Genomic DNA, 27,081 nt, shown 5'->3' on the forward strand with positions numbered 1-27,081 from the left:
CAGCTGAGAAGCAAAAGAACTGGGATTGGACCCCAGGTCTGCCTTCAGGCACTTTCTGATCCGGGGTGCAGCCCTCCCTTCTTCCACAGCAGCCAGCGTCGGGTGGTCTAGAGCTGGTTCAGAGCCAGTTTAGAGTGGGTTTAGAATCCTGCTGCTGTCCAGACCAGAGCTCAGGCAGCCTTGACCCAATAAGATCCTAGGCCCTTAGTCATAACCGGGGGCCACAACGAGAGCTAGGGTGAGGGACGGCGAGGAGCAGGGAAGCCAGAGGACCCTTCCTGTGTCCTCGGTCACACAGCAGAGGCAGCTGCCGACCACCCGTTGCAGTGTGGCCTTGGGCTGATTGCTTCCCTCTCTGTGCCTCTGTGTCCTCACGTGTGAAAGCATGTGGTTGGTCCCACTCTCTGTGTCCCTTCCAATTCTGACAACCTAGGGGGTTACCATAAATTTCAAGGTCCATTTAAGAGCTGGGACCTGGACCAGGCACTGGGATCAGTCTGTCCTTTACACCAGGGACCTGAGCTCCTATGAGAATCTAATGCCTGATGATCTGAGGCAGAGCTGAGGCGGTGATGCTGGCGCTGGGGAGCGGCTGCAGATACAGAGAAACTTCGCTCGCCTACCCACTGCTCCCCTCCTGCTGTGCAGCCCGGTTCCTGCACTAGTCCACGGCCCGGGGGTTGGGGGCCCTTGCTTTATACCTTTACACAAATGAGCACACTGACTCCTTTCAACCTCCTTGCCTAGTGGGTATCATAGGCTCCCACTTTACCCAGGATGAGACTGAGGCTCAGAGAGGTGGTGACAGCTACCCAAGGTCACACCGCAAAGAAAGAACAGATATTTGAGCCCATGTCTCAATTCACAATTTACATAGTGCCTCTGTGGCCCTCACACCCCCAGCAAAAAGAAAAAAATCCCTTGGCAAGCGCTGGTGGCCAGACCCTTACTGACAAGGTGAAGGCCTTGTCCCTCGTCCCTGGCCTGGCTTGTTGTTTGCTTTGGCATCTTGGAGGGCTGTGGCTTGGCCTCTCTCACTGAGCTACGCATGGCCTGCCAGTCACAAATATTTTGGTATTTGGGTCTCAAATGCCAAAAGGATGTCACCTCCTCATAGAGGCCATCCCTGACCACTCTTCCCCATTGGATCCCATTGTTTAATTCATCGACTTCACAGCCACGCTCGCTCTCTCTCCAACTCTTCCCTGTACCTATTCGTCCTATTAGAACAAGAGGGGAAAGTTCTTGCGTGTATTTGCCCCAGCACTTAGTCCGGCTCCTGAATGTAGTAGGTACTCAATAAATACTTGCTAAATGAGTGGGGGAAAACAGATTAGGTGTGATGTATGTGAAACGCCCGACAGGAGTGCCTGGTGCATAATGTTATAAAGATTTGTGGAAGGAAGGAAAGAAGGAAGGAAGAAAGGAAGGAAGGAAGGAAGGAAGGAAGGAAGGAAAGGGAAAGGAAGGAAGGAAGGAAGGAAGGAAGGAAGGAGAGGGAGAGGAGGAAAGGAGGCACGGAGAGAGGAGGAAGCAGGTAACTTGGTTTGGCGGACTGAACCTGGCCTTGGAGCCAGGAAACCAAGGTTCAAGTGCCTGCTCTGTCCCCTCTCCTCTGAGCCTCAGTTTCCATCTGCAAAACGAGGTCTCGCATGGGACCACAAGGTGCGGTGGGGCGTGTGAGAGAGAGGCTGGGTGTGAATGGGGGACACAAGAGAGAGAGTGGCGGACACTGTGGCAAAATGAAGAGCCTGTGCCTTGTCTGATGGGGCGGCCACCACCCGGATCCACTCTCCCGTTGCTGTGCGGAGCCGTGACCCAGCACTGCCTGTGTGATTTAAGAGAGATCAGAATTCCGGATCTTTATGTGACATCTCCAACGTTACAAACGTTGGCAACTTATAAAAACAAAACAAAACAAAACAGAAAAAAACAAGGGACCCCAAAGAACAAGAGCAACGTCACACCATGTGGGCCGAGTATACCCTGGGAACCTGACTTGGCCGGCAGGTGGCCGGCTGGTCTGCGACCTCTCAGGATGACATCCCCTCCCCTCCCCCCAAAATTGCAAAATATTTCAGGAACAAAACCAAAGTTCTCTCCGTGTGTAATCAGTCAGCTCCGTATATGACTGAGCTGGACCTTCATACACCCCCGCCTTCCTCCTTTCTTTCTGTCCACCGTTTGTGGATTCTTAAACCGTCCTGGAGAATGTTTCTATCCGCTGATTCCAATATTGGGTGACTTTCTTCCTCATGCCGGCAGAGGAGGCCAGAACTGGGAACAAGTGGGTGAGAAACCTCCCTGTGAATGAATTCTGCTACTCAGAAGTAATTTAAGAGCAGAGAGGAAGTTCAAAAAGATATGCCTGTGGTAAGAGAGAGCGCTGCTGTTTTAATTTGCTCATATTACTCACCCCTTTTGGAAAAACAAACCCCCTTCCTTTGTGAGGCAGCCCTATCCCTCCCTGTGCAGCCAGTCCCCCACCCATGGGAGTGGCCCCTGAGAGGCACATGACTTGAACCAACCAATCAGAGGCCTTCCTTGGGATTTTTCTACATGGATGCTAGGAGAGAGAGAGGCACTCTTATTCTGCGAGAATTGCTGAACTGGCATGTTATGGGACAGGCTTTATGAAGACATCGATATACAGGTACCAGGTGAGCTGAGAGATGGAGGGAAAGATTTTGGATACCGCGCAAGTCCCTGGATCCAACCATGCCTAAGGGTAGACCCGCCTTCTCAGCCGTGTAGGACAATAGTCTGTATTTCACTGTCTGTCTTTCTCTTGCTTCTTCTAATATGTAGAATTCAACAATCTACAGTCACCACCACAAAATCCTAGAGCATGCAGGGGAACCTTGTAACCCTCTCCACAGAGCTAAGTTACTTTTAACCATTCCCCCGAAACACCAAGGTTCCAATGAGGTCAAGCAACTTCTCCAAGGTCATCGACTACTTAATGGCAAGGCTGCACCTAACCCCAGGTTTAATTAATGTTAACAGCTCATTTCTCTAAACTCATTCCTCATAGAAGTTTCTAGAGATGCCAGAAAGGGCAGGAGTGAGGCAGAGTGGACAGGACTAGAAAGAGCTTGAAATCCTCTGGGTAACTGATATTACTTGAGCTTTTACCATTTTCGAGGCATCTGCGATGTTCTTTTCTAAATTCATTTTTTTTTTCATCTCCCACAAGCCATGGGCCAGGCACTCACGACATCCCCATTGAACAGATAAGAAAACCGAGGGCCAGGAGACTAATCACTCAGGTGAGTGAGTAATGGGCAGCATGTGTGGCCCACCACCCAACTCTCCACCCCGAGTCTTAAAATATTCCTTCTGTATCCTGCCCGCCATCCCACCATTCGAGCTCCCTTCTGGGGGCCTGGAGGAGTCCCCACTTTATTGGCGTTCTTGGGGAACCCACAAAGCACTCTGGGAGGAAATGCACCTTGAGCCTGACCAGTTCCTGCTTCGTGAGATCAGGAAGGGGACTGTGGAGGCGGAGCCCAGAGTAGGGCCAGGGCCCTATTTGGAGCCGAGTGACTCAGGGCTTTGCTGACCTGAGCACCGAGCACTACGCTGACCGCCCGGCTTCCACACACTCACCGCTGGGCCGCACTGCGGTTCCTCGCCCACTGCCTTTCCAACTGGGAGACGAGTTCTTCCGAGGAGTTTTCTCTCCCAAGGGACCAGAAGTCTTCGGATCCCAGTGGTCTCCTGTAGCCCCTCCAGACCAGCCTGTAAAAGAGGGCCACCAGGGCAAGCTCCCCCCTGCCTTCTGCCCCCGCCAAGTCCTGGCCTGGTGGCTGCGTGACCCTGGGTAAGTCTCTTTATCTGTCTTCCCCTCTGCCGGGCCATCGGTAAGACAAGAGCCGTTAACCTAACCGCACCTAACGTTTGTGGGGCACTCTGCAGTCTACAAAGATCATCCCGTGAGCCCATGTGGTAGATTACTACTGACCCATTTTACATCTGAGGAAGCAAATAGAGTCTCAGATAGATTCAACGACTTCACCAGGGGACAATCTGTGTGGCAGGGGAAATAAACCTTCCAAGGAGTCAGAAGTCCAGAGATGAAAACTGTCGCTGGGGAGGAATCCTGAATTCCTCCTGGAGTTTTAAATGTCCCCACACTCCTCCTTGTTCACTGCTCCCGCCACGGGCCTCAGGACCTTTGCACAATCATGTCACCCTACTCAAACCTCCTTTCCTCCACTCCTTACCCGGTCACTTCTGATTTGTCCTTCACCTCTGGGCTTAGATGGGATTTTCTTAGAAGTCTGCTGAATGACCACCCCCGCTCGCCTGGCCCAGTCTTGTAATGATCCCCCATTATGAGATCTCGTAATTTCCTGAGCTTTTTTCTTTATGATGCTTATTGCAGTTATGATCATTTACCTTTTCAGTCTGATGATGTATTTAGACTGGCAGTTCTGTCAGGTAAAGACAGTACTTTATCCTTTTATCCTCACTCCCTGGCACAAGGCACAAGATCTGTCACGCGAAGCCATTTATCAACTCTGTGACTTTGGGCACGTCACTTCCTAACAAAGGATGGCAATTTTCTCCCCTTAAAATGAGAGCGTCTCCCAACGCCTGGGGCTGGCATATGAGGTGACAGTATGTAGTTGGCACATTGTTGGAGGAGGTCATTGAGAGGAAGTGATGGCCCCTGGCCGTTGGAGGCTCCTCACCCCTCCCGTGTTCTTGGAATGTGCAGTCTGCCCGCTCTTCCTGCACCAGAGCAGCTTCAAGGACGCAGGCTTGAGAGAATAAAGTGCCGTGGAGACCATGTGGATGGTACACGTGTCTGAACCCAGTTAAGGCCTCCGTGTAAACTGTTAGGACTCTGGCCGGTGGATGCGGAGATCTTCCTAAGACTAGCCTTGTGGGGTAAGTTCCTTTGCTTGTCAAACTGCCACCTACCAGTCTGGAGTGGCCTGCCTCTTCCGACCCTCTTTGGCCTCTGGGTACAGGGCCATTTTGCGAGCCAACACGCATACATGAGCAATTAATTCCTACAGACTTCCATCAGGGGAGTGTGATTTTCTCTTCAGGTCTCAAACCCTTCTAATGACACCAAGGAGAAGGTTTTTTTCGGAGCTGGTCTTGAGCCACTTCCTGAGACTTTCCAAGTTCCCTTTCCTGACACAGAGCAAACTCAGGCATGCAACGGTCTGATCTAGAAAGTATTAACGTGGCACGGTTTTCATAGAAATTATGTTTGGAGTTCTATGTGGCAAGCGATTCTATAGATTTTCCCAATTTGGCAGTGACAGAACGTTTCTTTCTTTCTTTCTTTCTCTTTAAAAAAAAAAAGCCTATTAAAGTTGAAAAAGTGAGCTGATTTAAAGAAAAAAAAAATTCAGTAAATAGCATATGAATGGTACCCGAATAAGGCAAAAGCTTGAGGAATGGTCCCTGAGTGCCTCTGTGTGGGAAACCGAGGGTGAGTCTGTTTTCTTCTAGTGCTTCTATGCTCTTTCCACAAATTCCACGTCGCCCACGCGTCCTGTTCGTCATCTACCAACCACTTTATATAACACTTGTCATGGGCCAGATCCTGTTCTAAGGGCTTCGCGGAACTTATCTCATTTACTCCTCACAATCCTAGGAGGTAGGTGCTATTATTACCCTCATTTTACAGGTGCAGGGACTGAGGCACAGAGAGGTTAAGTCACTTGCCCAAGGTCACCCCGCCAGGACGTGGTAGACTCGGATTTAAATCCAGGTGCTACCGAGAGCTGACTGCGGTGTGGTCAGGAGAGGGCCCGGTAGGTGGGCACCTTCTCAGCACCTGCTGTGGTGACTCTGGAGAAACACCTGTCTTCTCCATCAGCCTCTGGAGAACAAAGACTTGGTGTTTACCTCCTCATCCCCGGTGCTTAGCACCTAGTAGGTGCTTATTAAAAATTGGTGGAATGAATGAAGCTGAGTGAGAGATATGATTTTATTGTAAATATGAAGTACTGAGCACTTCATATTTAATGAAGATAGGGTCGTTTCCAGAGGGGAAAACTGAGACTCCGGAGGTTTGCGATATGGCCAGCTAAGAGACAGAGCTGGCATTCACACCCAGATCTCACTCCAGTGAGTGAGTGGGATGTGGGTGATGGACACACCGAATCTGAGAAGGATGCACTGAGGCTGGCATGGATTCTTAGCCAGCTGCTGTTGGGAGGGAGCTCATGCGGGAAGAGCCGTGGCGATGAATCAGGGCAACGAATGCAGGTGGGCGGGGGCACCACGCGAGCCCCTTCCCGGTTACTTTACTTACCCAGAAACCCACCAGAACATGGCCTTGGAGGGGAAGGAGGCCCCAGCCTCTGGACATGGATTCTGTAAAGAGAAAAGACGGGGCAGAGGGAGGACTCAGTCTCACATGGCATGGCCAGTAGTGACAAGGGGAGCCAAGGAAGACAGGATGAACTGACCATGAACTTAGTACCAAAAGTATACACTGAGGCACCCGGCCTCCTTGTCAGAGGTGGCCACCGATGGCCTTGGCGCTTCCTAGCAGGCAAGACGAAAAGGGATTGGGCCTCAGGACCGACAGCATCTACAAGTGAAGAACTAACAGTTTTCCAGAAGAAAAACTACTGTGAATACTGAGACCGAGAAGTTCTCAAGGCAAGGACGATGCATGCCATAGAGAACAATATCCTCGACGGTATCCCTCAGCGAATGTGGTGAGGAGGTAGAGAGGGATCAGGGCCGAGATTTCGCCAGCTGCTCCAGAAAAATCGCACAGATCGATACTCTCATCGAGAGGACGTGAGAGTGCCCATTTCACCACCTCTTTACCGCCCCGGCTCGTTATCAATTTTTAATTTTTTTTCCTGCCATTATCATAGTGGAAAAAAAGCCCTGTTACAGTTTAACTTGATTATTCAAGCAGTTGAGCATCTTTTTAGATGATCTCAGATCACCTGTCTGTTCCTCAGAGAATTCTTTCCTGATTTCAGGGACTAGTTCAATGTTACCGGTTGTAAACTCTCGTGGCCCGGAGCACTTGCCCCAGCTGGAATTTTCCACGCGTTTGCATAACGATGTGATTAATATTTGGTGCCCCTACCGGGCTGTTAGATGCATGATGACAGGGGCTACATCTGCTTGTTCACCATGGATTCTTAGCACCTAGCTGGGGCGAAGAGCAGGGGTTGGCAAACTGTGGCCGCGGAGGCCCAAGTCAGCCCAATGCCTATCTCTGCAAATAAAGTTACATGCGAACAACTCCATGATCCTTTATTGACATATTGTCTGGGGCTGGTTTTGGGCCATAGCAGCAGAATCGAGTAGCCACAGAGATCACACAGCCCACAAAGCTGAAAACATTTTCTCTCTTGCTCTAGACAGAACAAGTGGGCCAACCCATGGCATAGAGTAGCCATGCAATACACATTTTGCTGAATGCTGAAAAGAATAAAAAATTAAAGGCCTGGGCTCTAGCTCAGCTTCCTTCGGTAGCATGGGGAGACCGAGGCTGGAAGTGGAACAGGGACAAGGGAGGCTCTGGATTGGAGGCATGGTGACTTACAGACTGCTGGGGGTCTTTAGGGAAGAAGGAGGGTTGATCAGCCAAGCACGACAGCGCAAACTGTGCCACCACCAGAGACAGGCACAGGTAGGTTGACAGGTGGCGGAAGGGGTCACTTTGAAAGCCCTGTGGGAGAGCAAGCAGAAGTGCCACTCGGTGTAGGCAGGCAGGTTGATAAGTCATCTGTAGGAACCCACCATTTCGTGAATCCGTGGAGGGCCTGTGGAATTTTCTCATTAGTTATAAAGCTTATTTTGTCAGAATCTGTCCTTGTTTCTCTCTCTTGCCCTTTTGGAAGGGTGAAGTAACCAATTGGCTCCCGAAATGCTGATCTGAAGCCTGTTGCAGTCAGTTTTCTGATCAGGAGTCTTGAGTGAGTGTGTCACCCACGCAAGCAGTTTTCAACCCCTGGTCTAGACTATATTTTTTCTCTTAACAGATAAAACGACCCATCATGTGTTCTAATATGGAAATGCTGCTTTCCAGGTTGGCAGCAGAAATATGGGTGAGTGTGCGAAATGAGTGTGTAAAATGGATTCATGGGAGCATGGGTGAGAGTGAGAATCGGTGAGCATGAGGGGGAGCGGGCACGCGTGTGAGGAAGAGTGCATGCAGGTGTGTGTTGGGAGAGGCCATGAGAGGACGTGACCGCAGGATGACCCACGAACCGCCCCGGGGCCATCAGAGGCTCCCTCCCCTGTCCTTGGAATGTGCACTTGTCCCACAGTGGGCGCTGTTCCAGTGAGGTAGCCTTGGGAAAACAAGGTGTCATGAGACCATCTGGATGGTTCCATGACCGAACCCCGCTAAGGCCTCTGTGTGAACTGTTAAGATCCTGGCAGGCAGGTGTGGAGTTTCTGTCTCTCCGTGCCAGAGACCAGCCGAGTAGGTGAGTCCCCCCACCCCCCACCCAAAATCTCCACCTCGCATTCTGGAGTGACCTGCTTTTTCTGTCTCTCTTTGCCCTCCGGGTACGGGGCCAGTTTGGAATTTTACCTGTGAACTCCCAGAGTGTCTGTGCCCAGGGGCGTGGGAGGGCTGCGTGAATGTGTGTGCAGTGAGGGAGTGTGGGATATTTGTGCCTCGTCGTGTGGCAGCTTGACGGCAAGTGTGTGTGTGTATGAGATGTTTCGGAGTCTGTGGGTGACGCATAAATGGGGGCATACAAGTGTGTGCCTGGTGTGTAAGTAAAGTGTGTGACTTGAGTGTGCAAGATGATGGGCGTTTGTGTCGATAAAAGCGTGTGGGACGATGGGCACTTCTACAAGAGGAAGCGCATTTGTGAGTCAGTCGCTAGAGCTGAAGCAGCTGTGTCGTGCCGTGTCTGTGTAGAGGGAGTTATGTGTGGAAAGGGGAGGATCTAGGGCCCGGAGCTACCATATTGGTTTTCCCTGGTGGTCCAGGACCCCACTTACCCCTTGCGAGGCCTGCTGGGCAGCACTGGTGGCTGGCAAGAGAGAGCAGAGAAGCCAGTACCCAAACAGCACCCCAGATGCCTGGACCCCCTTCTTCCTCTCAGCGTGGATCAGGAACACTGCAAAGCTCTGGACAGGAGAGTCAGGACACGCCCCCTTAAGGTCGGGGGATGAGGGAGGAGGGGCCCCGCGCTGCCCCACACCCTCCGCCAGGCAGAAAAAGCAGCAGACGGGAGCCGGCCGGCAAGCCTGGGGACTTGTTACCATTGCGGTGAGCCACACGGTGGGGTGAATGAGGAATTCTGGGGCCTGGGGTGTCCCCTGCTGGATCCTCCAAAGAGTGACAGACACGTTGGAGATGCACAGGATTATGAGGGCGAACCCGAGCACCTGGGGAGACAGGCTTGGTTAAGGCTGATGGGGTGAAAAGAAAGATACTTAACAAGACGCGTCTTATTAGACGGCGGCTCCGGATAGGGCACTGTCACGGACCAATGTCATAATTTAACAGTGCCAGCGTGAAAGATGTGTGAGTACAAGCAGTGACGGGTGTCGTGTATCATATAAATAATACACGGCAGGGGCCTGAGCCAACACAGTGTTTTCCAAGATGCGGGCAGTGCTCAGATAGTGCACAAGAAAGGCACAGCTCGAAGTGAGATTTACTCACTCTCTTCAAGTCTCTTTCAATCCCTACTGCGAAATCAAGGAGAAACTCTCTGTTGGGGCCGGTGTGTCTCTAGGCCCTATAAGATGCCTTGGTGTCTCTTTTGAACAAGGGAAAGCAAGAAAGTGAGACAGACAGAGGGTGCCCATGCCAGAAAGAAGGCCAGACCTGGCACACTGGGGAATCTCAGTCAGCCAAAGTGGGGGCTACACGACCACCCGCAGGCTGAAGTTTGGCACGCTGCCAAACTTTCTGTATCACCTGTGAGATAAGAATGGTTTTGACATTTTCCAACCGTTGAACAAAACTCAAAAAGAAAAAAAAAGTATAGCATATCATGATGCGTGGAAACGATATGAAATTCCTATTTCAGTGACTCTAAATATTTTTTTAATGGAAACACAGTCATGCCTATTTGTGTACTGTGGTCTGTGGCTGCCATGGCAGAACTGAGTAGTTGGGGCAGAGACCACGTGATCCTCAGAACCGCAAACATGTACTGTCTGGCCCTTTAAGGAAGAGTGCGTCAACCCCCGGAGAGATACGGTCAGCAATAGGACAAAAATTAACAAGGGAATGAATGAACCTAGAAGGGCATTCCTGTAGAAGGGGACGGTTGAACGGAAAAGTTCACCTTAGAATGCTAGCGTATTTCTAACTCACCAAAATAAATACCCAACCATTTTAAGAACCGTTCTTTAGTCCTGCTGGAGGGGAACATAAACATCAACGCACGACTGTTAAAAACGTAAAAGGTTTATCCTACCGCGATCCTGTAAAGTTTCCTTGTGTATCCCAGGAGGACACACTGCGTGCTTTGCAGAATGCCAAGTTATGGTGGCCATAAACCTCCCAGGAGTGTGTGAGTGTTTGGATAGGGGTGTTTGAGGATTTTCATTCTTAGCAAATCTGTGTGGGTGAACCTTGCTCCACGGTGTTTACCTGTGCAGTCTCTGGAGTATCGCTCTGTTTGATTAACAGGCTCCCTCTTTGTCCCCACCCTGTATGTTCCCTGATAGGAAGAATATCCATTTTGGGAGTCTCTGCCAGGTTCCAGCCTGCTCCTCGCCCCTCCCCACAACCATTGTCTGGTTCTAGGCTCCCAAAGGCAGTGGCTACCATTTTGGCCTTGAAGAGTGAGGACATCCGGAGGTAGCCCTTGCCATGACGATGGATGTAGAAGAGGTAGATGGGGCCAAAGACCCAGAGGTACATGGGGGGCACCCAGACCCCTGCTGTTTTCAGGGAGCATAGTCTCAGTAGGTGGTCAGCGGCGGGCTCAGGCTCCGTCTGGTTCCAGACCTGAGGGGACACCAGGGTGACCCTTACGATGGTACAATGGTACACAGGGGTCGCAAACTCACCTGCTTAGGGGGCCAAGCATCCTTTTGGACCCTCACATTTACATGAAAACGTGCCAAGCACTCTTCAGAGTACCTTAGCGTTCTCGATTCCTTTAATCCTAACAAAAAACCCTCTGAGGTAGATGCAGGTATCACACTGATTTTGCAGATGAGGACGCCGAGGCCCAGAGAGGTTGAGGAACCTGGCTGATATCACCCAGATAGAAAGTGGTGGTGCGGGGATTCGAATATGACGCTCAGAGAGCGTGGCCTCCTCAGTTCTCTCCCTACTGTATTTACACCCCCATCACCCCTCCCCACTGGTTATCTTACTCCTCCGGGCTTCACCAGTCGCCAGCTCTGGGAACTGCAACCTGCCTGTGCCTCAGTTTCCTTCCCTGCCAAGGGGGGAATCATAAGAGGCTCTACCTCTAACGGGGTCAATCCGTGTAAAGCACATAGCACAGAGTAAGTTCTCAGTCAACACCAGCGGTTATTTTTGCCTTACCTCCTTGGCCCCTGAGATCCTGGGAGTTTGCGACCCCCACTGCCACCCCATAAACACTCTTTGAGCCCTTTGCTGAGAGCCGGCATGAGAGAGGTGGGGGTCCTGAAGCTTTATGCAAATGGGGGTCAAAGTCTCCCTCGCTGGAAGGTCCGGAGCCCCTTTAACCCCGGTGGGCTGCCTTGGGCACGCATTTGGTTAAAGGGGTCTCTCCCCTCCCCAGTGTCACCACCTGGGAGATCCACCATGCCAGGGGAAGGAAGGTGGGGCAGGCGGAAACACTCACCCTCGGTCCCATGCAGAGCTCACCAGGCACGGCCATTGGGCGCTGTCGGTGTCTCTGTCCGTCAGTCAGTCGGTCAGTGGGTCGGTCAGTCCCTGACAGCCTCCTCGCCCATGCCCCTGGCCAGAGGGGAATAGGCGGGGCCTGGCAGGCCTGGCCCGGATTCGGAGCTCTGGATTGCGAGGCCCCGGGCAAGGTCCAGCCGCGGTGGGGGTGGGGCGAGAAGGGGTGAAATGAGGCAAACGGGGAGGGGATCCCTCAGTCCCAGAAAGTGCAGTAGCATCTCCGTGCAACGCCCCTGTCCCGGCAGCAAGTGTCATCCCAAACTTCCTGAATACTGTAGACCAGCAATTCCGGGAACTTCTCCTGCGGAAGACTCCGACAGGTGTGCACATACTAAGTGTCCAACACCAGGGTGGGTGGGGACGGTTGGGTTAGGGGCAGTCTCCTCATCCGTGCGGATGGACATTGTCTGCCTCTAAGGTGGTGGGAAGATTTTAAGATTACTAATAAAGAGTTTGACACAGTGCCTGGGAAATGGTAAATGCTCAGAAGTTAGCTATTATTAGCATTAGTATTATTATTTTATTTGTAAGTTACTAAGCCGTGGTTCAAAGTACCAATGCAGAAATGTATTAATTTGGAAAGATGATCGTTTAATGCTGAGAGAAGAAAGAGATCATAATACAAAATAGGCTATATTTTTTGCAAAAATAAAAAAGTATATGCTTGAATTGGAGAAGGTGGGGAAGTCGAGCCATTTACCTTCTTCTCCTAGGTATTGAGCGAGGTGTGTCCCAGCCATGAGTTCTTTTTAAAATGACTTATACATGCATATGTAACATATATACCTAAATAAAAAGATGGAAATGCACTAAAGCGGCGATCATGGCAATCCTAATTTTCTTTTTTTTCCTTTCCTTTCCTTTCCTTCTGCAATGAGCATGTATTCCTTTTAAGATAAGAATGAAAGACTCGGCTTTTTCAGACAGACGAGCACAGGTAGAGAGTTTGAGTGCAGAATTAAAACCCTCTGCATTCTCCCCACTGCCTTATTTCTTCTTAGGGTTTTGGTCTCGTCTTTCCTCCCACCTCCTGCAGGGCCTCAAGAGCATGAGTCCGCTTGGCCTTATTAGTTCCCTTGCTTGTTTCCGCCCCAGCCATCCTCCTGCCTTGGTCTTCAGGAAAAGGGCAGAGACACCAAGAATCCAAAGACTTGTCCTGGAGTTGAGTTGGCTGGTCTGCTGTTTACATTTTAATTCCATGTTTATTTGAAGTGTTTTTGGTGGAGGCTGATGGAAATTACGGGGAGGCTTGAGTCCCTCCTCCCTACACCACCATCCTTCAATTGGCTTCGCCACAGTCCTAGTGCGTTATTTCTTTATACATTTGAAGATGCTAAGATGAAGGGAATGGTGGAAATTTGAGGGGGAATGGTTGGGAAGAAGAATATAGAGGAAATTAGTTGAGGTGAGCCAAGAACAGAACTGGGACACCTCAAAGCCTACTTCTGGCTCCATGAACAGCAAGCACAGAGAGTCTCAGGCAAGCCCCTTTCCATCTTTGGGCCTCGATTTCTCATTCTGTAGGATGAAAAGATTCCGGAGGCCAGCATTGGTGGCTTTCAACCCCTGGGATTTGTTAAGATAAACCGGAATTCATGTTCAGGAAGGGTAAATGGCAAATATTTCAATTGTAGTCATAAATAACAAATACAATCAATAAAGCAATCGTTTAAACATCTCTTTATAGCTGAACATTTGAGAGTCTCAGTGTCTTTCGAGTGAGAATTCAGACTGAGGAACTGAAATTGGATGCACTCATGATGGAGATCCTAGATGGATGTGTCATTCTGCTGTAGCCACTGTGAGGGTTTTGACCTTTGTAAAGTTTAAGATCATTGTGGTTCATAGCTGTACATGGCTTAGCCACAATAGCAAATTCCAGTTGGAAATTTTCTCTTACCTTGTCATTTAGAAACAAAATGTAAAACTATCAGAATAAGGCACTTGAGTTTTTTTTAAAGGAGCGAAATGGAAGAATTCCAAATATCAGGTCAGAAAAAGCAATTTCTTTTGCCTATTTAGATGTGGTGACTTGAGGTTAAATTCAGCCTATATCATAGCATACATTCAATCTTGGGACAAAATACTCCACATCGATATTTGAACTTATTTTCACATAAACAATACTTCATCTCCCAGAGCTAATTCAAAGTAAATTAAACTCTGTACATCTCTTGCTTCTGAGGGAAACCCTTAAAATTTGTTTCTATACAAATCTTATTAGAGCTAGAATTAAAATAAAATTTAAATCTCTTTGAAAATGTTATGCTGAACTTAAACGTAAATCTCTTTGAAAATGTTATGCTTTAAAAGCCTTATCGGCCATTTATTATGGAAAAATGCAATGCACCAACTTATTACGAATGCCTAAAGTTGTTTTTGAGATTATATATCACCTGTGGAATATGGGTCAAAACTGTTCGGGAAAGTTTTTGGATACTTCGAGCAACAGCCTGTCGTCCTTTCCAGTTTCAGGGAGGGATACAGAATTCCGAAGTAGAGTTCAACTTTGAAGTTTCTGCCTGAACGCACGCGCCTTGCAACTGCACCTGTCAGAAGGTGTGCGGAGTCCTCCAGGCCCTTAGAGGGCACTAGCGGTCTCGTTTTGTTGCCGAGCGTGTGCCGGAGTCGTCCTGCCAGGGGTGGGGGCGTGGCGTCGGAAGGCGCATGCGCGGCGCCGGCGGGGCGGGGCCTGGGCCGTCAGCGCTCTGCGGAGGAGGAAGCGGCCGGCAGCGTGCGGTGTGAGGGGCGGGACCGGGCGACCTGCTGAGGCTCGGGTGGCGGAGGTCGGGCCATGCTGGGTCTCCGGGGCGCTGGGCCGCCGGGGCCCGTGTTGATGTCCACCACTCTAGTGCTGCTGCTGCTGCTGAGCGGCGTGGGGCCGGCGCGCGGCTCCGAGGACATCGTGGTGGGCTGCGGGGGCTTCGTCAAGTCGGACGTGGAGATCAACTACTCGCTCATCGAGGTGAGTGCCCGCCCCGCGGCCCCGGCCGGGGCTCGCTCTGTGACCCTGGCTCAGTCACTCAGCCTCTCTGGGCCGCGGTGGCTTTTGTGACACCAGGCGGTTGCCACCAGCCCCACTTTATAGAGTCCTTTCCTTTTTAAAGGCGTCGCTTCCCGCGGGCCCTGCACCATTCCCTTCTCGGTTGCGCTAGCGTGGACGTTTTTACCGTGGGGTCAGCTACGGAGTCGGGGTTGGGGACCTCAGAGTACGTGCGCATGGGTGCGAGGGGCATTTGTGGTGACGATGGTGCGTAACTTTTATCAGATCACTCAAATTCAGGGATCTCCAAAATCAAGACCTCAGATTCTGTGAAACCCAAACTCCAGCTCCCCAGAATCTAGAGCCCATGTAATCCAGAACCGTGACCGTCCCCAGAACCCAGGCCCCGGATTTCAGCAGGTCCCAGGCCCGTGGCAACCCGGACACCAGATCCCTCAGAAGCCATATCCCAGATCTTCAAAACCCAGAACCCCTGAAACTCAGATTTCCTGAAACCCACATTCCAGAACCTAGAGACCATAAGTCTCATCCCGCAACCTGCACAACTCAGCCCTCCCCCAAACTTCTAATCCACTAAGCTGCAACTTCCCTAGATGCTTTTAACAAGCATCATTCCCAGGAGATCTCTTGGTATCTCTGGAATTGGATATCTGTACTTTTAGTCCCTTCCCCCATTCCTTACCCCCTTGGGACTCCTTTTCCTCTGAAAATGGAGAGTTCTCTGCCGCCCTGATTACCTTACTTGGTAGTTACTGGAATTACGCTAGAGGTTTGTGCTATTAAGTTGCAAAGCCCTAGTCAATTAAATGATTGTCAGCCTGGTGGGATTCTGACCCAGAAAGCTTTTGTGAGGAAGGGAGGCTGATGGAGGTAGAATAGGTTCCTTGTCAGGGTAGATGGGAAGGGACCAGAGGGAGGGCTGGCGTCCTTTTAGGACCATACTGATGATGGGGCAGGAGAAGGGGACTTGAAAGAGAAATGAGAGGCAGGCTGGGAGAGGCCAAAGAGAAGGGACTGGGACCCCAAAGGCTGCCTGAACGCACATTTGAGGTGCTCCAGCACTGGCAGATGGGGGCCGTGGCAAAGGGTGAACCAGTGTGTTCTGCAAAGCAGGTTGCTGAGGTTTGGGGAATGGTAGGAAGTAGGTTCCACACCCCACTAGTTCTTTGACCTGGCCTTGCCTTGCCCCAGCTCCCCACTTTCTGTTCCTGTAGGTGGTGTGAGAGAGAAGCAGCAGGACCTAGTGCCATGGATGTCCGAAAGAAGATAATCAATTATCGCCTTTAAGACCCCTTTGTCTGTGGCTTCTGCACCATTTTTGGTCTTAAGAAGCTGAGTGTTTAGTGACTCTAACCTCTAACAGTGGCAGGGTTCCAAGGATCAGCTGGGCGCCCATGCCACATCCTGGATTGCTTTCTAGTGTGTGGGCACAGGGCATTTCAGAAGCTGCCTTGATAGGCCTTTTGTAGCTTGTGGTTTCCTGGGGCTCTGGGAGGAAAGTGAAGGCAGGTAGGTACACTCCCACCCCACAGACTAATTGTGACCTTGAGAGCAGAGGGCAAGTTTTGTGACCCAGTATGAAGTGTGTTCCTTGAGCCCCAGGGGCATCTGTCCAGATTGTCTGACACATTCGTCCTTTCATAGTTTTTGATTGTGAAATCAGACATTTCGTATGTGTAACATATATTGCCATCCGGTGTCCTGATCTGTACTTTATGAAAGACATGTAAATAAGATATTTCACAATCATTTCTTGATTGCATTTTCTGTCTTATAATAAAACTGCCATCACTCTTTCCCAGGCTTCTTCCTTTCTGGGTGTTTTTCCGCTGTATTCATTCATTCAGTCACTATTGGGTGAGCCCCTGCATGCACTGACATTTTGTCCAGGTGGGGATATAGGTAGCAGTATAGCAAACAGAGCAGACAAGTATACCTACAAAAGAAAAATTACAGTCAGGAGATTTCATATTAAAAACTGGATTCCTGTCTACGGCCATGCCACCCTGAACAAGCCCGATCCCATCTGATCTTGGAATTGGAAGCTAAGCAGGTTTGGGCCTGGTTAGTACTTAGATGGAAGACCACCTAGGAAGACCAGGTGCTGTAGGCATAAAAAATAAGGGATTGTAAGCTGACGAGGTCCTTGCAATCTGTGAGGTCAACCAAAGGTTGCCTCGCCTAAATAAATAAAAATAAAAACTGGGTTCCTGAGTTCTCTGGAAAACCAGCTGATCTTTGAGCTGTAAAATTTGGCTCTGGTTGAGTAGTGCTGTGCCTCCCTTTACATGAATGCCCGTTGGTATTACCTCTCTCTCCCTTCTTGGCAGGTGAATTTTCAACCCCTGCTTTAAGCGTGTGCATCTGATTTTTTTACGGCCTGTAAACAGATTAACTGACTATTTATTGAGCACCTGCCCTGAACAAGACACTTACTGGTGCTGTGGACCATAGTCATGCCAAGTTACAGTCTGTGTGTAACTTCACTCTCTTCCTTTCCTAAGTGTGCACATGTGAGTTTGCTGCTCTTTACATATTCGTAGCTGGTGTGACATGACTCATTTTCATATCATGGTCACGGAGCATTAACATTTTAGAGGTGTGGACATTATCAGATCCACCTGCTTCTTTTTACAGGTGTAGAAACAGGCTTGGCGTGCTTGAGCCTTGCAGCAGGAAGGTTTAGGAAATTTTCCTTAAATCCAGTCTCTGCCCTGCTGGTGATACCACATTGCTTTTTTCTTAAGAGACGTGTTAGTAATACAACATAGTAATATAGTAAAATAGTAAATGATAATTACTATTTTTTGAGCCTGTACTCTGTGCCAGGTGCTTAATATGCACAGATGTGAGTCTGTACAGCCACCATGAAGAGGAGTGGCTCTCTTTTTACCCATGAAGAAACATGTGATCTACGGAGGGTAAATGACTTGCCCAAGGTCACACAGTACGTGGAAGAGCCAGATGTTACTTGAGCACCTTAATGGGTTAGCAGTTTGTGTCTGGGAATGCTCAGGATGCAAGAGTTTTAGAGAGTCCTTGAGGAGAGGACACATGTTAAGCGTCTTTGGATATGTTTCTGTCCCGTGAATGAAAATCAAAGAGAAAATTAAACTGTTCAAGCTGAGCATTACTCCAGGTATTGGGAATCAGTTAGGATTTATGATTCCTGGCCTGACCCCAGACCTTCTAGTTTAGAAGGAGAAGTGGGCTTGGGAATTGCATTTTAACAAGTGCCTCACTAACAGCAAATTTGAAAAATTTAGACCCAGAAACCAATTAGAGAGCCACTAAAATGAACTGAAAAATATTAAAAATTACAACTTTAGAGGTAGACTTTAGATGGTTTTTAACTCAAAAAATATCGACTCACATTATTTTGGAGGTACTTTGTCATTTCTCTCTGTCCCTAGTGCCCACTGTTAATAGCAGCATATAGCAGGTCCTCAGCAAACGTGTATTGACCGAATGCGCCTTGGTGTAACATCCATAGCTAATTTGCAAAGGCAGTATAATGACTTCTCTTTTCTTTCCTTCCTTTCTAGATAAAGTTGTACACCAAGCATGGGACTTTGAAATACCAGACAGACTGTGCCCCTAACAATGGTTACTTTATGATCCCCTTGTATGATAAGGTGAGTGGAAGAATAGTCTTTTATGGTGGCAAGTGGTGTGGCCTGCAGCGCTGTGCTAACCAGGGCAGCAGCCTTGCCTGTGGAGCAAGTGCTCATCTGCCTCGTAAGCTGTAAGTGGAACGTGGCAGTTCTGGCCCAGCTCGGGGGAGACAGCTTCTAGACTGGCGCGATTAAATGCTGCTTCTCAGTGCGGAGACATCTGTGGTCGTTACAGCTGTGGGGGAGGGGGCGTGCTGCAGGTACCTAGCGAGGTAACCAGCGAGGCCGGGAATGAAGCTGAACGTCCATCGCGCTGCACAGGACAGACACGTGTCAGCAGCGCCAGCATTGAAAAACCCTGATCTAATAGAACCCTTTATTTGCAAGCAGCTTAAAATGTTGTTTAAAAAATTCTTATAAGTAATGTGTGAATTCATGAGCTTTGTGGGAAAAAAAATCAAGGTCTTTAGAAGTATATGAAGTAAATTTTATCTTTTATCTCCCAAGATCCCCTCTTTTCGTAGTGATAACCCTTTGATAAAAGTTTTGGTGTATGTCTTAACAGACTGCTTTCTCTGTGTATAGTTACACAGGTGACCATGAATACACATGCACATCCACATATGCAGACACACACAAGCACATATGAACCTACATAGGTGTCCACGCCCACCCACACGTCCAGCCCCCATCCTCCTCACACTCCAACTTTATATTTGGAAATATAGATCCACAGTAAGTTGCAAAAATAGTCAATATACATAGTTTTGATTTTGATTTTTATAAAAATACAAATGGAATCGAGCAATAGGAATTCTGTGGTTTGATTTTTTTTTTCCTATGGTAACATCTTGGCACGCTTTCAACATCAGCATGTATAGATTTACTGCCTTCTTTTTAATGGCTGCATAGCATGTCAGAGTCAGGCCGAAACTAATTTATTTTACTAGTTCTCTGTTGGTAGACATAGAGGCTTTCCCCAATTTTAAAATTATTAATACTAACAACACAGCAATAAATATTCGTGAACTTACTTCTTTATATACAATACATAAGATTGATTTCTAGGGTTTCGAACTCTGTTTTCTTTTTTCAAACTGTTGAAGCAGTCTCAAGAAACCAGGGCGTAAGAGTAAAATCTAGTTTTAAGACAGGACTTTAATTCTTGAAGCTGTGTGCTGATCCTGGCAGCCTTGGGCGTGTGAGGGGTTGCTAGGAGATCCCATTAATAGTATGTTAGGTGTCAAAGGACAGTGCTCTCTTGAACGTGGTGCCTTCAGAATGCTGATGGGAAGCGGTGCCTTCTGATTGGTTAGCTTCAGCTCGTTGCATCTGATCAGAATCAGAGAGCCCACTGTTCTTTAGAGGAACACAGCTTATGCTCGGAATTTTATTTCTGGTGTAAAAATTTTAGAATAAATAGTAGTACTAAACTAAACTAGTGTAAGCCTTATTATCAGTTCTCATTTTTTTACTTTTTTTTTCCTCCCTTCTTAGGGAGATTTTATTCTGAAGATTGAGCCTCCCTTAGGATGGAGTTTCGGTAAGTTAACTGAATAACCAGACATACTCTGTAAATGATTAGATTATATGCTGAATATTAATATAAGTCGACAGAGTGCATAGATTGTTAGAAAGTTAAAGATTTCTTGTGTCGAAGAGGGCCCCCCGCTGGTCACTTTAGAGTAGATTGGATTTACCTTAGATCTGTCTTGCGGTTTCTGTCTTCTTTCTTAAAATAGGCCTTTTCTGGTACCTCTCACAGGAAAGTCTGCTTTTGCAGTTTCATTCTTTTAGAATTGTAGACAGAGGTCAGGAGTGGGGACTGTGTTCCTGCCCCCGGATGGCTTCTTTCTCAGCCCTCTCAGTGTTGTTACTACTTTTTTCCTGGTTTATCGCAACATTAAGCATTGTGAGATTTTATCATAAAAATCCAGATCTGCTTCTGTTAAGAGATGAGAAGATCAGGCAGCCTTGGACCTCATCAGCTCTGTGATGACCTTGAACGAGTTACTTCCCCTGTGTCTGTCCATCTCCTCGCTGGGGGGTCCGGAGAGTACAGCACCTGTCTCACAGGCTCCCTGGGTGGGCCACTGTGTTTTTGTGTTCAGAATGCCTGGCACATCATTAGCAGTTATGTAGTAGATACTTAAAAGCTGTCCTGCACTCAGGCAGACAAATGCTCCAAGCATTCCTGATGTAACTGCCTTTAGCAAAGTTGGCGAGATGGGAATGGGGTCGAGAGCAGAAGAGAGGGTTCTGCTTTGACCTGGCTGACGTTTTCCGGTGAAGAGAGACTCCTGACGTTTCAGTAGAGTAGCTGTGTGTGACCCCAGTTTTGTAGCTTAAAGAGAGGACGGGGAGGGCCACAGTTGTTCCTGCCAGGCTGGCTGGTGACTTAGGGAAGGATGGACTCCCTGCCACCCAAAGGGTAAAGGGAAGCTCAGGTAGTTACTTTGGTTATGCGGGAGAAGTTCTTTTTCAGTTCGAAGTCAGCGGGGCGCCTGGCTGGTGCCTTCCAGAAAGCTGGAGGGGAAATCAAACCCAACTGGCGGCAAAGCAGAGGTTATAGGTTGGTGGCCTGGGGGAGTATTTTGTCAGGGCCACCTCTTGTCCTGGCATTGCCTTTTCTTTTGATGAGCTTTATTATTGGATTATAATATGCTTTCAGGAAAGTACTCATCATGAGTATCACTTGGTGAATTTTCACAAAGAGAACTCACCTAGATAATCATAGAATTTTACCAGCACCCTGAGGTGCCCCATTCCAGGCACTCATAACTGCCCACCCCCCACCCCCGGCAACCACTGCTCTGACCTTCTAAAATTATAGATTAGTTGTGTCTGTTCCGAACTTGATATAAAATGAGTCACACAAGGTACATATTTGTACCTGGTTTCTTCCTCGGCGTTGTTCATGAGATCCATCCATATTGTGTGTGGTGCTAGTGAGTTTGAATGCTACACAGAATCCTGACGTGTGACTATCAGACGATTTCCCTTTTCCGCTGTGGATGGACGTGTGTCTTGCTTCCTGATTTGGGCCCCTGAGAACCGCGCTCCTGCAGACGTCTTCGCACTGCTCTGTGGTACAGGCGCCTTTGCCTCTCTGTTGAGTGTGTACCAGGCCTGACACTGCTGGGCCATGGAGTTGTCCCAGGCCCAGCTCTCAGTGGATGTGGCCGAACATCCAAGGTGGGAGCAGCAGCTCTGCCGTTCCAGTGGTGCGTGCGGGTCCCAGGGGCTCCGCATCCTCGCCGGCGCTTGCCATGGCCAGGCTCTTTCATTTTGCTGGTCTGGTGGGGATGTGGCCGTATCTTGTTGTGGTTTTGATTTGCATTTCCCTGATGGTCAGTGAGACTGAACACTTTTTTATATGTTTCTTGGCCATTTGGATAGTCTCTTTTGTGAGGTGCCTACCCGTTCGGATCTTTTTGTCCATTTTTTTCTCGGTGTCTTCCCCTGTGTGTTTGTGTAACCCTTCATTTTACCTGAATTTCTCTCAGTTATCACAGCACATTCTTCTTCAACTTTTAAAACCTCAACTTTGCTCTCTATTTTAATGAACTCATCAGTTTAAAAAAAGTCAAATTAGTTGTTAATATGGAAAAATCAAGAGATGGCACATGAAATCCACGTGGAGGTGGTCAGCGGGCGCTAGGCAGTGTCCTCCCCTTTTCCAGTTTGTCGTGGTCACCACCTGGTCAGTCCGCTTACTCCTTATCCACTCGGTTCCTGGGGGCTTTGCAGTTTTGGTCCTGGTTTCATGCGGCTGAACCCATGTGCTTGGTCGAGGGACAGAATGGGAGCCAGATTTTTGGGAGTTGAATTGGGGCCCTGTAGCTGACCAGCTCTGTGCCTTTGGAAGCTCCATGAGCCTTTCTGTGCTTCAGTTTATCCCTTAATCAATTGTAAATGTTACCTCCTACCTCCCAAGATAGTCGTGAGAATTAAATGCACTTGGCTCGGTGCCCGGCCTGTGGGAAGCATTCAGTGAATAAAACTGGCGCTCACTGAATTTTCCACGGGACTCTGAGATGCAACCAGGCTGAAAGGCTGCTACAGAAGAATATTACTCCATAAACACCGGGTCCCTCTGGGGTGGAAAGCGGGTGTCAGGGGACGGCGTGGGGAGACGTTCCTTGTCTACCTTTTGTACATTTGGATTTTGAACCGTGTTAGTGTATTAAGCGCTCAAAAGGAAATAAAGTGAAAGTGAACCAAGAAAATGTGTTTTACCTGGACAGTTTCCCCTTATCCCAGACCTAAACTTGCTCTTGTGTCTTGTACCCCATTCCCGCCTCTCCTACCTTCATCCCTCAGAGCCAACGAATGTGGAGCTCTACGTGGATGGCGTCAGTGACATCTGCACGAAGGGCGGGGACATCAACTTCGTGTTCACGGGCTTCTCTGTGAATGGAAAGGTTTGGCTTCAGAACGTCGCTGTTTTTAATGTTCGCTCTGTAGTGTACACTGAGGCTTCTTTTACCTTTAAAAAAGCAGGACTTTTTAACCTGGGGGCTTTGATCCCACAGAGACTCGTAGATGAGCTTCAGGGGGGTCTGGGGACACGATGAAATCAAATGTACAATGTGGTGGGTGTGTTTAGGGGTCGGATCTAGGCTGCTGGTCGTTCCCCTATGAGAGTAGAGGCTCTTGGCGTGTAAGTGCCAGAGGTGGCCTTTATAGGGACAGAGTCTCTGGAGAATTTTCTCCTCCCTCCCTCCAGCACTAAGGTTGAGATGAGCGCATTCCCTCGCTGTCCTCCTGTGCATGGCGCGTCAACTTCTTCATTTACTCTGGGAGTGTGGCCCTTTGGTCCCGGCTTTGCGTGGGTTCCTTGTTAGAGATGGGACCGAGGGTAATTATTCTTTCTCCACACTTCGTAACATAGCCGTGCGCCTGTAACTGATGGTGTCTTAGGTTCAGTGAGACAAGGTACTGTTTTACTGTTACTGTTCCCTCTCACAGCCCCTCAGCCCTCCCTGGAAGGAGAATGGTCATCTCTGTCAGCTTTTCAGAGGACTCTTGACTTGAAGGGCGTTGTAGGCCCTGATGGGGAGCATGGGTGGGATCTGTCAAGAGGAGCCCTTCGCTGCTGGCCTGGGTCCCAACTTTCTTCTCCACGGCAGGTTCTCAGCAGAGGGCAGCCACTGGGTCCCGCGGGAGTTCAGGTGTCGCTCAGGAACACGGGGACTGAAGCGAAGATCCAGTCCACTGTCACGCAGCCTGGCGGAAAGTGAGTCGTGCCCGTGTCGTCTTCCTTGCAGCCAGAGTGGGGTCGTGACGGGGCCGGGGGAACGTTAGATTTAGGGAGACCTGGGTTTCAGTCCTGATTCAGCCTCAGAACTTGGGATGAGTGCCTGCCCCTCGGGCCCCGAGTTCCTCATTGGGAAGTGGAAGTCATTGGACCCATCGCGTCTAATGTTGGTGGGAGGATGAGATGGGAGGGAACCCTGTCAAGCACCTGCTGCAGGGCCTGGCGCATAGTGGGTCTTCGTTCCATGGTTGGGACTGAGTCTGGAGCTGGACAGCCCAGCTTTGACTCCGGTTCCCCCGCATGCTACAGTTTGACCCGAGCAAATTGCTTAGTGCCTCTGGGCCTCCGCTTCCTCGTTTATAAATGGTGAAAATCACGGAAGCTCCCTCCTAAGGTTTGGGGGAAGATTAAATTATAACGTCAGCGTTTCAGATAGCCTGGCATGCACTGTGTGCTTAATACCTGAGAGCGCAACAGAGGTTAGCTCAGTTATGATGGAAGGAGAGTGTTTCATAACTATTCCACCAGAGTCGTTTTATAGTTGGAACTCGTGACCAACCTTGTTGAGTCAAATTTAAAGCATTTATTTAGTAGACTTGTATCACTGAGTTGTAAATGTTAACAGATGTGCCAAAATTAATATCAGAATAGTTCCACTTGATAATTTTGAAAGCATTCAGATCATTACTAACTACTTCAATATACAAAACTGATTAAGTTGCAAAATAGACTTTTATAGTCAGTCTGTCAGTAAGTCATCCAAATTTCAATTGTTGAAATTATTTTCCACTTTTGAAATTACATTGCTTCTATCTGATGCTTGCCTCTCCAGCCCTGGTCTACAGAAGGGATGTGGAGTTTTCATTTTCTCTAGGCCAGCACTTTGCCATTGACCTTGCAGGGGAAAGCGACTTGACCTTCCTGAATTTCATCTGCACTGACTAAAACAATGACAGTAACTTGCAGAGCTGGGGTACCACACACGTGAAGTAGAGGCTAGATCTCGCTCAGCCCAACATCCAGGGGCTGAAGTTTTAGTTTTATTGTGGCAAAGTGACTGCCAAGCCCTGTTCAGCTATTATGGGCAGCACTTGATATAACAACATACCGCACAGAAGAATTGACTGCTTTCTGTAGTTCATTTCACCAGGACTAGCCCTCTCATTGTCCAGTGCTCTGCAGATTTAAAGGGCTAAGTGTGTTAGAATCATGGAGGTCACGTGTCCAACCTCAGTCATCTCATTCTGGTCTTGGTTTGTCTATAGCTACTTGAGTGATCTTCATGGGCTTCTGGTTTGTCACTGTTGCTTTGCACAAGAGCCCAGAATGTCACCTTCGTTTCTGATAGCAGATCTAAACTCTTCTGCATAGGATTCAAAGCTCATTATCGTTCGCCCTCCTCATTGGTGTCATCTTGTGTTAGCACCTCCTCAGCCTATCAGATCCCTTGTTTGTTCTTTGCATGTGACCTCTCCCTTCCCACTTCCTTGCTTTTGGACAAGTCACTTCCCTCTGCCTATTTATGCCTGTCCCCTCTATCAGAACTCGCTCGCCTGTTCTGACTGCTCCCTGCTAAAACACAGCGACTGGTTTTTAGGCCCGAAACCCATGGGGTTAGGGGAAACTCTCCTTCCTGTCAGCACGTGGAACACCTGTCCTTGCACACAGTGAGTGCTCAGGAAGCGCTGTCAGGTGTGGACTCGCACAGCGAAGGACTGTGTTGTTTATGCTCATTTAACAAGCTAATGGCCACTTGCGATAGTCCAAGTGTTATTTTCTTGTGTTTCCCAATAATAGGCATAAAGTTAGAAATACTTGCTTGTGTTGTTGGGAGAAAGTTAAGTGGTATTTTGTATTTCTTAGGTTTGCATTTTTTAAAGTTCTTCCTGGAGATTACGAAATCGTCGCAACTCATCCAACCTGGACGTTGAAAGAGGTGAGTATTTCCGTCATGTCTTTATCTGTGCCAACACTGTGCTGGTTTGGGGACAGACTCGGCAGTTTTCAATTCAGGATATGAAATGAGTTGATGGTTTTTCTGGAACTGGATGAAAAAACAGTGAAGCTGCTGATGAGGTTGGTGGTATTTATGAGGTAAAACTCTCATTTAGCAGATGTTGCTTATGTTGGTTTCAGTTTTAGGTGAAAATATTGTCTTGTTGTGAAATAGGTCTGTTATTAACTATAGCTATTTTAAGCTAAATCAGCACCAGAAGGACTTGATATATTAGTTGTTTTTTAAGTCTGAAACAGCAATCTTAGATATATTTAACATTTTAGAAACTATTGTACATGTGCCCAAGGAGAATGTATAAGAATGTTTATTGCAGCTTTGTAATAGTGAAAATATAAACAACCTAAATGTCCCTTAAGACGAGGATGGACTGTGGTTTCATCACATAATAGAATTCTGTACATCAGCAATAGGGAATGAACCAGAGCTACATATATCAATATGTCCACATTTAAAAACACAAGTTGAAGGAAAAAGGCAAGTTCCTAAAGGATAAGGAAATATGATACTGTTTATATAGTAACTGAAAACACTCATGATAATTCCAGTTATGGATACATTTGTTTGTAGAAAAATTATAAAGGTGAGCATGGGAATGGCAAGTACCATGTTATTAAGGTACTGACGTCTGTAGAGGCAGGAGGAAGGGGCTCTGCAAGGGTCTCAAATTAGATTGTTACTTTTTTTTTAAGATGGTTAGAGCATATGTAAGTGTTCTTTAGGATATTTCTTATATCTTTTTGTTTGAAATAGTTTATAATAAAAGATGAAAGGAAGAATCATACTAAATGAAGTTTTGTAATAACTGGAAAAAGATTGAAAAAGACTTAAAAAGCATTTCAACATGTTAACTTTTTTATTGGTTTTGAGGCTTATGTCTCATTCTTGCTCAAGAAGCACCAGGATCAGTATTTCAGCTTTTACTCTATAGGTTTTATGCATTTATAATTGATGGTATGGTGTCAGCCTAGATCTGTATACCGTTTATGATTTTAGGTTCTCAGGGTTTTAAAATGTTTTTATTTAAAACTCAGTGGCTTACATATTATAAATAGAGTAAATTTTAAGGCTCATGTTGTATGCATAAAGAAATTTGAGTTTATTAATATAAAATTGTGTTTCAAAGTAAAGTATTCTGTTAAAAGTCAGGGCGATGATTGCTCCCTGGAGTGAATGTGATGGGCCTGCGGGGGCTGGTTCTGTTCTGTTTCTGACGCTGTTTGCACGATGTGTTCACTTTCTGAAAATCACTGCACTGGACACTCAGAATATCTGTACTTTCCTAAACGTAAATTGTACTTTATAAAAAGTTTAAAAATATATGCATCTATACCAGTAAACATGGATAAAAAGTAAGGCATGCTTATTTTT

General features: G+C 48.0%; 2 protein-coding genes and 1 pseudogene across 5 annotated transcripts in view; 2 read left to right on the forward strand and 1 right to left on the reverse strand.

The window, feature by feature from the left end:
• The window catches only part of ABCC6 (ATP binding cassette subfamily C member 6), a 47,015-nt gene extending 35,112 nt beyond the window's left edge, over positions 1 to 11,903 (reverse strand). For 3 of the 4 annotated variants that reach the window (XM_039885428.1, XM_039885426.1, XM_039885425.1), the window contains exons 1-7: positions 11,757 to 11,903; positions 10,742 to 10,924; positions 9,220 to 9,345; positions 8,956 to 9,084; positions 7,541 to 7,666; positions 6,281 to 6,342; positions 3,610 to 3,741 (exon numbers count right to left, since the gene is read on the reverse strand). In XM_039885428.1, the coding sequence (XP_039741362.1) occupies positions 3,610 to 3,741; positions 6,281 to 6,342; positions 7,541 to 7,666; positions 8,956 to 9,084; positions 9,220 to 9,345; positions 10,742 to 10,924; positions 11,757 to 11,792 (794 nt within the window). In that variant the 5' untranslated portion in view covers positions 11,793 to 11,903. The remainder of the gene's footprint in view (positions 1 to 3,609; positions 3,742 to 6,280; positions 6,343 to 7,540; positions 7,667 to 8,955; positions 9,085 to 9,219; positions 9,346 to 10,741; positions 10,925 to 11,756) is intronic. The other variant, XM_039885427.1, reaches the window with a different exon arrangement.
• A 2,582-nt stretch (positions 11,904 to 14,485) lies between these two features.
• LOC120620437 (nodal modulator 1) overlaps positions 14,486 to 27,081 on the forward strand; it is a 49,299-nt gene continuing 36,703 nt past the window's right edge. The window contains exons 1-6 of the mRNA XM_039885430.1: positions 14,486 to 14,783; positions 18,368 to 18,457; positions 19,934 to 19,979; positions 22,760 to 22,860; positions 23,569 to 23,675; positions 25,560 to 25,632. Coding sequence (XP_039741364.1) covers positions 14,613 to 14,783; positions 18,368 to 18,457; positions 19,934 to 19,979; positions 22,760 to 22,860; positions 23,569 to 23,675; positions 25,560 to 25,632 — 588 coding nt within the window. The 5' untranslated portion in view covers positions 14,486 to 14,612. The remainder of the gene's footprint in view (positions 14,784 to 18,367; positions 18,458 to 19,933; positions 19,980 to 22,759; positions 22,861 to 23,568; positions 23,676 to 25,559; positions 25,633 to 27,081) is intronic.
• On the forward strand, positions 16,811 to 16,935 carry LOC120620622 (uncharacterized; annotated as a pseudogene).

The sequence above is a fragment of the Pteropus medius genome, unplaced genomic scaffold (genome assembly GCF_902729225.1).
Source record: "Pteropus medius unplaced genomic scaffold, Ma_sr-lr_union100, whole genome shotgun sequence".
NCBI classification, from domain to species: Eukaryota; Metazoa; Chordata; class Mammalia; order Chiroptera; family Pteropodidae; genus Pteropus; species Pteropus medius.